At 48.8% G+C, this 9360-nt stretch overlaps 1 protein-coding gene across 1 annotated transcript; it reads left to right on the forward strand.

Moving 5' to 3' along the window:
* The first annotated feature begins 4694 nt into the window (after positions 1 to 4694).
* LOC125548832 (cell division control protein 6 homolog) lies at positions 4695 to 9055 on the forward strand. The gene is made up of 17 exons (XM_048712365.1): positions 4695 to 5004; positions 5094 to 5193; positions 5279 to 5502; positions 5591 to 5665; positions 5745 to 5851; positions 5941 to 6047; positions 6170 to 6229; positions 6364 to 6437; positions 6538 to 6588; positions 6987 to 7036; positions 7205 to 7265; positions 7762 to 7851; positions 7944 to 8009; positions 8107 to 8202; positions 8299 to 8388; positions 8473 to 8590; positions 8695 to 9055. Exons 1-16 carry the CDS (start codon positions 4801 to 4803, stop codon positions 8515 to 8517), a joined length of 1500 nt encoding a protein of 499 aa, XP_048568322.1. The 5' UTR covers positions 4695 to 4800; the 3' UTR covers positions 8518 to 8590; positions 8695 to 9055.
* Positions 9056 to 9360: the final 305 nt, after the last annotated feature.

Here is a 9360-nt window from a genome sequence, read left to right on the forward strand (position 1 = left end):
TCCGCCGATTACGCACGTTGGACTGGAACGCAACTATCACAGCCGTCGGGTGGATGTTTGGGATGTTTCAGTGTACTCTGTCAAACCTCTGCATGTACTTCCGCATAGTCTCTCCTTCCTTCTGTGGGAGGAGCTGCAAGTCACTGCGCTGCCCTGGTTCTTGATGGCCACCTGTGAGGGTGCCAATGAACTCATGACATAGGTCAGCCCAGGTCGAAATGGAGTTCTCCGACAGGTGCATTAGCCAAGACCTCACATTTGGCTTGAGTGCCAAAGGGAAATAATTGGCGAACACCTTCTTGTCTCTTCCCACGGCAACTTGAACAGTGATGGTGTAGATGCTCAAGAACTCTGTCAGGTTCAGTCTCCCATCATACTTCTCTCGTATTTCTGGCTTGAACGTGCGAGAGGACGGCCAACGGACTTGCCGCAACTCACGGGTGAAGGCGGGACACCCAACCTCGAAAGGCAGGCACCCACCTTCACCGAGTACGGGCTCGTCGACGTTGGGACCGTCGCGCCAATCGGACTGGCGGTGGGTATCGTGGTGTCGTGCGATGGTGACACGCGCGCCTCCTCGTTGCCCGTCCTCCAGGCCTCGCCGTTGGCCTTGACGCGCTCGAGGGTCGGACGAAGCCATTGAGATGTCGTCGTGTTCTTGATTGCGTGTCTCCGGTCGTGGCCCCTGCGCAGGCTGCCGCGGAGGGGACTGCACCATGGGGGTGGCCCCTTCGGCATGGCCAGCAGCGGGGGCTATTGTCGTCGCCCAGGGAGACTGTGGCGGGCCAGCTCGCTGCGATCCTCCCGCCTCGGTGAAACCAATCAGGCTTTGAATGGTGGTTCTCCACTCATCCATCTGATCGGCTGCGGTGGAAATCTCAACAGCAGCTGAGCCCGTGCCATGGTCTCCGAAGTTGTGCTTATTTGGCATGGATGATGATGTAGATCGTAACATCGCCTGACTCCTGATGGTGCTGGTAGTGGCCGCGTCGTGTTCTCGTCGCTGTGAGCCAGTCGCCAGGATAGCGTGGTGACGAGGTGGAGGCGCTTGAGGACCAACGGCTTCGTTGGGCACAATGGTCGGGTCAGCTTGCTCCGAGGGTGGTGCATGCCCTGCGATCGCGCCCGCAGTGGGAGCGGACGGAGAGTTGCGATTCGACACAGAGCGAGTGCCACCGCGGTGGCTGTGCCCTTCGGCTGGGTGGAGGGGTGCAGGCGGAATGATCTCTCCACCCGTACCTCATGGAGCGTCGCCGCTGGGGTGCAGTTGATGCTATCCTTCTCCAATGTCTCTGGCTCCCGTTTTGGCCGCAGGGAAGGTGGTGACAGCGCCACCTGCGTCGACCACGTCCCCCGCGGCGTCCACATCCCGTGCGTTCCCATAGCCCCCGTGGCGTCGGCGGCCGCGTGCGACGGGGCCTTCAAGGTGGACGGATGGGCTTCGACACCGGACTTCTTATTGGGCGCCATGGGCGATGGAGCCGTCGATGAAGAAAATGACGATGAAGATGACGCGCTGCGTACGCTTCTCGGGTTCGCGCAAGTGCTTCCCCCTACCTGGCGCGCCAAAGATGTCGTGGGAAACCACAACCACCTATGGGGCCATGAGCCCCTTTGTGGTCCGGCAGGGGGATGAGCACATTGCACAAAGAGCGAAGAACGTCGCGCAGCACGACAGAGATCACACGGGCAGTTTTTACCCAGGTTCGGGCCGCCGTGAGGCGTAAAACCCTACTCCTGCTTTGGTGGATTGATGGTGGATAGTGGTGGAAACGCAGTGCTCTGGCCCGACAGGGTTGCCTTGGGTCGAGGGCAGCTATGCGCGTATGAGTGTACAGGGGTCTGAATCCTTTCTATGGTTGCCACATGCCTCCTTTTATAGATCAAGGGGTCACCACAATGGCAAATGAGTCATTGTGCCCTGGTTAGATAGCGAACAGTGCTATCATACCTAACTCTGCAGACAGGGCAGAGCACATTAAATGCGTCGCTTAGTGTCACATCATGGAATGCCCGGCAAGCCTTGCTGGGCTGTTTTGCCACCTTCTTGTCTATCTGCTTGACACGTCGCTGGACGGGTGTCATTTGGAGGTGATTTCCATACGAAGTGGCTGCCATGTGGCAAAAAACAGCCACTTAGTCACTTGGGGGCTTGACACCACACCGATCGATGACTTGCATCGCCGCGAGGTGGAGCGGTGGATCCTTGACGGGGTATTTTGCCTTCGTTGTGCCCGGCAGGCCTGCCGGGACGGTCTTGATACTTACTCTTGGAGCCACCTCGACCTCGCCAGGCTCGCCTGCCCGGCAAGGGAGGTTTTCCCTTAGTGGTTTCTTGCTCGTTTGGCTTGACTTGGTCTTCTTGATCTGCCTTCTAATTTCTCAAAGAGCTGATCTCTTCAGCTTGGCCTTGTCTTGGATGGTGCAACCTTGCTCCTTTTGGCCCTGTGCATGGTCTGGGCAATAGACCCAGGGTTCGTTGCACCGACAGCCATCGATCGTTGTTGTTGTTGTCGGTTGTCGTCACCGTCGTCGCCCCCTGCGTTTCTCGCCAGCTTCATGCATGCAGTAGTGTGTGCCTGCGGGTGTAGCTCCCCATGGCGACGGTCGCAGCTCTAGTGGCGCTGGTCGTATCACGCCGCCGCCGAGCTCGCAAAAGAATGTACTCACCCTCCGATTGCCGGTTACAGAAAAAAATTTCGCCGGTCATAGCAAAAAGGGTCCGATGTAGCAACTTTTTTCGGCGTCGACGTTTCAACCCGTGGCTAGTCCCGTCATCACCGGCCGTTGCTTTGCCCCCATGCGAGGTGGCAGCACTCTAGTGGTCGCCCTACGCAGCAATTTGCGCTGCATGGTCCCAGGAAAATGGGGTGCCGTTGCCGATTCGTCGTAAGCCGGGTTGTAGCTAGTTGCAGTGTTAACTCCCCGAGATGGCTGGTTCCAGCATTTCCACGGCACGGTTCCAACACCGGAGATGGTTGGTTCCAGCATTTCCATAGTATGGTTCCAGCACAGGGAGCGTTGGTTCCGGCATCGGAGATGGTTGGTTCCAGCATAGGCGTGCGCCGGTTGCAGCCCCCCTGCGTGTTGGTTCCAGCATGACTATCATTGGTTTGTAGCTCCCGGACTTTTAGGTCATCCGTCCGTCGGTTGTAGCTCCCGGCGTGGCTGGATGTAGCTCCTCCGTCTGTCGGCCGCAGCTCCTGCGTGGCCGATAGTAGCTACATCGGCAAGAGGGTGTGTCGGAGAGTAGGAAGGGGAGGGAGAAAGAAGTAGCATAGGGGAGCCTGGCGGTGGTGAGGCTCACCAGAGCTAAAGATGCGGCGACCCACGCGAGGCAGGCGGACGAGTTCTGGAGGGCAAAAAAGAGAAAGGGAGACGAGGAAAATCTATGGAGATGGGGATTGTGTGGACGAGCGGTGTTGCGGCCTGCGGATAAGGACCGGTGCACGTAGGACCATGAATGCGTGGGCAAAGCGCGAAGAGAAGTGGTGCGAGTGCGCAAGAGAGTGATCGCGGACCAGCCAGAAGCTCGGCCAGCCGTCCGATTTTAAACGTTTCCCAAAAACTTCACACACCTAAAAAAACGATTTAGCTCATTGCCCCCGTTTTCTTCATCAAACTAAAAAAAAATCAATACAATGCTCATAGGCAAAGAATAGGGCTGGAAAAAAAGCTCGAAGCTCGTGAGCTAAACGAGTAGCTCGTGACTCGGCTCGAATCGACTCGAACTCGAAGAATAACGAGTCGAGCCAAGCTTTAGTGTAAGATCGTTTATAGACCAAGTTAAACGAGCCAATCTCACGAGTACTCGTGTAACTCGTTAGGCTCGGTACAAAAGACCAGCCACTCCCAATACAAAAAAAGATCAGCCACTCAGCACCCTATGTTCTAGGCGCACAACACAAGGCCTAGCCGTTGAAGGCCCAACCGCCTAGGAGACTCATGCGTTACAAGGAAATTACTATTGTTAGTGATATATATGTTTAATATATACATAATTATTTTTATAATATTTGAGGGTTTTATGTTCATATCTTTAACGAGCTTAACAAGCTAAACGAGCCAGCTCGCGAGTTATACGAGTCGAGCCAATCTTGGATTTGAGCTCGTTATAATAACGAGCCGAGTCGAGCTAGCTCGTTAACGAAACGAGTTCTAGCGAGTCGAGCCGAGCTAGCTCGACTCGGATCGAATTCCAACCCTAGCAAAAAAGAAAAATTATAATACACATAGTCCATTCTATATTTGCATGTGAGAGTTTAGATTTAAATTTTCTAGAGACCCGGGAGCACAAAACTTCCAGGTTTGTGTCGCCAGTACGCTGTTACGTACTACATTCGGAAAATGACGGTAGGCGTCGGTGTGAAACGACGCATCCAACGCTGCTTCGCTGCGTCTGATCGAAGTAGTTTCTCAAAAGACCAAAAGAAGATGTAAAACGATTTTGATCGAAAAAAAGAAGTAAAAACGACTCCACTCAGTCGACACTGTACCAATTTTCCTTCTAAATGAAACCCGCATATTTTTCCATTTCTGAAGAGTCATTACCTCGCCCCCATTCGCCAAAATTAGAAACTACCGAAGCCGCCAGCGCGCGTTCTAATCTGGCGCTGCCGTCCCTTCCCGCGCGAAGTCCAAAACCAGTTGGCGCGCTCACGCGCCCCCTCCCGCCGCGGGAGGCGCCCTTTTCTTCCCACCCTCCTCCCTCCCCTCTCAACCGCGCCCAGTTCCTCCCCAACTCCCTCCAAATTCTCCCTCCACCACCAAATCCAGTCGCCAATTCCCGACTCTCTCCCGATGCCGACGCTCCGCAGCGCCACGCTGAGCCCTGCCCCGGCGGCCACCCCGTCCCCGACGGCCGCCACCCCCTCCCCGGCGGCCGCCGGCACCACCCCGAGCAGCGCGGCCAAGCGCCGCATGACCGCTCGCCGCGCCGCCGATTCGCCCGATTCGCCCCATTTCACCTCCCCCCACAAGTCCCCGCTCGCCGGCACCGGCAATGTAAGTTCTCCGCCCCCCTGCCCCGCGCGGATCCGCTTCATTTCATTTCACATCTCCTGACAATGTGCACCAACTGCTCGGCCTTGCAGTTCGGCGCCCCGAAGATGCTCTCGGCGTCGCCCAAGTCCTCCCGGAAGCGCCTCTACGGCGACCTCGTCCCGGCGGAGAGACCCAAGTGGAACCCAAGAGGCAAGTTTTCTAAGATCTCACTCCAGCCATCCGCTGCCTTTCCTTGTTTGGTTCTGACGGCCAAAAATTTCACTGTGCCCCCCAGATCCGGCGCAGATGCAGGCGGTCAAGGAGGCGCTGCACGTGGCCACGACGCCCTCGTGCGGCCTGGTTTGCAGGGACGATGAGCAAAGGCGCGTGTTCGAATTCTGCAAGGCGTGTGTCCAGCAGGAGAGGGCGGGGAGCCTCTACGTGTGCGGGTGCCCCGGTACAGGGAAGACACTGTCGATCAGCAAGGTCAAGCAGAGCGTGTCGCGATGGGCTGATGAGGTACATTACAGGATTTCAGTATGTGAGCAAATTTCTCTGTTTCAAAAGGAAACTTTGTCAAATTGTGTGTCATTTGTCTCGCGCGTAGATGGGAATGGAGACGCCTGATGATTTGTCAATCAATTGCACGAACCTTGGAAACACATCTGACATTTTTGGCAAGGTACGCATTGTTGCTAAATTATGGGCTCAAATCTTCTTATTGCCCCGATCATGCAGTACTAATAGGGATTTTGATGCAGATACTTGAAAAATTCCAGGTTCGGAAAAAGGCAAGTGGCAAATTGTCACCACTTCAGCAACTGCAGCGTATGTTTTCTCACAAAGAATCTGCTCCAAGGAGGATGCTGTAAGAACTATCTGCACCCTGCTTGTACGATGATGGCTTTTCTTGCCATTTTGATCATGCTATCTGAATTGTATGTCACCGCTTGCCAGATTGGTCGTTGTGGATGAGATGGACTACTTGATAACAAGAGACCGCGCTGTGCTACATGACCTTTTCATGCTTACCACCCACCAGTTCTCGAGATGCATACTGATAGGTTAGTTTTCTGTGATACTCACACCTACATTGTACACTTTTAACTCTTGAAAAGAAAAGGAAAACAATCTTACTCAGCATTTTGTACTGTTTTGCTAACTGATCGTTGATTATCTTTTTCAGGAATTGCAAATGCAATAGACCTAGCAGATCGGTTTCTTCCAAAGCTTGAATCCTTAAATTGTAAGCATTCTTACTATATATGCTGTAGTGAAAATTGAATGGCTCCTTCAATTTACTTGCTAATGTGTTTGTTGTTATGTCTGCTAACATGAAGGAAACTAATATTTCTTTGGCATGATGACACTAATTTACAGGCAAGCCACTTGTTATAACTTTCCGAGCCTATTCCAAGGATCAAATATCCAACATAATTAATCATAGGTTAAAGGTATTTTCCCACATGACTAATTCAAGCTTACAGGTGTTCCATAAATTGTCAACTTAAACTGTTTTGCTGTATGTAACTTTCTATGTTGTTAATTATGCAGGTTCTTGAGTATGATGTCTTCGAGCCAATGGCGATAGAATTTTGTGCTAGGGTAAGTCCAGTTATCCTTAATCAGGCAGTACTTTTTTGTGAGGAAGTATACATTTTGTTTAGGGCAACACCAGGATATGGCTTAGAGTATCCACATCACTAGATGCTAACCAAACACTAAAGGTAGGCGAAATTACCTAGCACCAATGCTAAATGATGTGAGGGTAGGTGCTAAGAAAAAAAACTAGCAAATAAATTACTTGTGTGGTTATGTATAACATGTTTTTGCTTTAACTAGCAAAATCGGAAGTATTTGTGCCTATAAGTGCTGCTAAGGGATATGGTAAAGTGATCATAAATGGGGTTTAGGAAATCTGGTGTGAGGGTGCTAGGGATGCTGATGCTCTGATGGTAATATGTACATTCTGAGTTTTTAACTTTGCTTTATTCTTTTATCAGAAAGTAGCTGCAGCCACTGGAGACATGAGAAAAGCTCTTGGTGTTTGCAGGTAATTTATTTCTTGTGGAGATCACTATCATATTACCTTGCAATCTGCCACCTTTATTATTAAAGCTGATGAAAATATAAAGCATATCTATTGTTGAAAGAGTTCTGGATATGGTTGGTGCTTATGTATGGCTTATTGAAATGTAGTTTGTCCTTTTATCTATTCCAGGAGTGCTGTGGAAATATTTGAATCAGGACTACAAGATTCTTCTGATAAAGGAGCTGGAGTTGTAAGTTTCTTGGTTTCTCATGTTTATTTTCGCCAGGAATGTTTAAATTTGAATAAAGTGGTCTCTACACCAAGCCACACCTCTGTAGCTCATATAAACAATGATCTGATTTTTGCCATTAGTTCATCTGCCAGGAATGTTGAAATGAATGCGGTCTGCCTATGTCAGTTGTGACCAATTGGACTGCTTGGATCTTGAGTGTTGCTTCATTCTGTCTATCCTCCCAATTCCCAAATGACCAACTGATATTCGAACAACATCCACTACTAGGCTTGAATGTATCTTGGCATGCTATTGCTGTGTTCTAAATCCTCAGTGCACTAAATTACCTTTTTGAGAGAATGCTACAGAACAGATAACATGCTATTGCTGTGTTCCTGTATCCGATTTAATCATTCTTGCCAAAAAAAAACAACTTTCCTTTTAGAAGATAGTGATATCTCTTCTTAGACCCCACATTCCAATGTTATGTGCAATCTAACATAAATTCTACCAGGTGACATTTGACCATATGGACATTGCCTTGTCGAAGGCTTTCAGGCCAGCAGTAGTAAATAACATACTGTGCCTTCCCCAACACCAACAGGTAAAGACTAATTCATAATCTCATCTTATAATTAAGCTATTTTGCTTCATTTCTGAAATCTCATTCTCACTCATGCCATCTTGGTTGGACAGATGGTGCTGTGTGCACTGGCAAATACCTTTCAACATTCCAGGAAAAAGGCTACTACTCTAGGAGAGGTAATATTTACTTGATAGCATTCTGAATGAACACACTTGGTCTTCACATCCTGTATAATTATGACGTTCTAAGTTGCCTATGGATGCCTTGTTACAGCTCAACAAATCATACATAGAAATTTGTAGATCGACCCAAGTTCCAGCAGTTGGGATGCTTGAATTTTCTAACATGTGCATGATTTTGAGCGATCAGGTATGCAAACACCCATGGTTCTTTATTATGTATCATCAATACTAGAAGAAAAAGAAACCAAAGTTATCTGAGTGTTTGATGGAGTTTGCATTGCAGGGATACTTGAAATTAGGGCAATCCAAAGAAGATAAGCTTAGAAGAGTAATGCTTCAGATTGACATTTCAGATATTACTTTTGCATTTAAGGTGCGGAAAGATGGTCTTCTGTAACTACACCAATATGTCAGCTGCTTTATTTCAGGTGTACTTACTGTTTCTTTCATGGTGCAGGGTAGCCGATTCTTTGAGAAGTGCCTTGAGCAACCAAAATTTTAGTGAGAGCACCATGCTTCCTAGATTTTCTTTAAGAAGTGCAAACGAGTCAAACTAAGAAGCTCAAAAGGCTCAGGTGCATTTCAAACTTTGCTATTCCTCCTGCATTAAACAAGCTGCAGTATGCTGCTCCCCGTTCTATAGATTCCTTACAATTCAGTCTTTATTTTGTTGAATCAGGTGCTCTCATTCATTGTATCATATCAAGCTTTTTCAGTCAGTCGTCTGCTGGTTACCAGGGTTGATTTATGGAGGAACTCTTTCTTACTGCCGAAAGTGTACATCCTAGAGTTATTAGTTGTCATACAGTTCCTCCAAAAGATAGTTGAATTTACTTGGTTTTCATTTTTGTTTTATCTGTAGCAATTGGTCATGTAGTTAGCCATTGATGTACCAATAATTTATTTTAGCTGAGCAGTAATGCAGAGCTGGGACAATTTTTTATTCAAGTTGCCAGAGAAATTGTACATCAGTGATAACTTTACTCAGGTGGCTTGCTTTCCCCTGTGAGATAAACATAATTTTGCTGAGGAATACCTTTGCATCTCGTTTGTCTCAAGCATTGAAGTCAGTTAATTCACTTGGACTCCAAATCCAATTTGCAGATTACTTTGTGCATAGATGAGCAACTTCATGGCATACTATCCCCTTCCAACTAAATTTCTTTGGTCAAAACATGGAAATTTCTAATCCAACTTTCCAGAGAAACTTATGCAAAAAAGAAGCATTAACTGAAACCATGCTTCTATACATAGAATTAGTTGTGAAGACACCAACGCGTGTGTTAATGATTCTCCAGTTGCAAAGTATCTCCCTGCAATGAACATTATCCAAAACATTCCTTAA

This window comes from Triticum urartu, chromosome 3 (genome assembly GCF_003073215.2).
Source record: "Triticum urartu cultivar G1812 chromosome 3, Tu2.1, whole genome shotgun sequence".
Taxonomy (NCBI): domain Eukaryota; kingdom Viridiplantae; phylum Streptophyta; class Magnoliopsida; order Poales; family Poaceae; genus Triticum; species Triticum urartu.

Excerpts from the sequence above, each read along its gene's own strand:
- LOC125548832 (XM_048712365.1), top strand. The coding sequence starts at position 4,801 with ATGCCGACGCTCCGCAGCGCCACGCTGAGCCCTGCCCCGGCGGCCACC. Across the intron at positions 5,005-5,093 it reads CGCTCGCCGGCACCGGCAAT|TTCGGCGCCCCGAAGATGCT; the intron begins GTAAGTTCTCCG and ends TCGGCCTTGCAG. Across the intron at positions 6,438-6,537 it reads TAATTAATCATAGGTTAAAG|GTTCTTGAGTATGATGTCTT; the intron begins GTATTTTCCCAC and ends TTAATTATGCAG.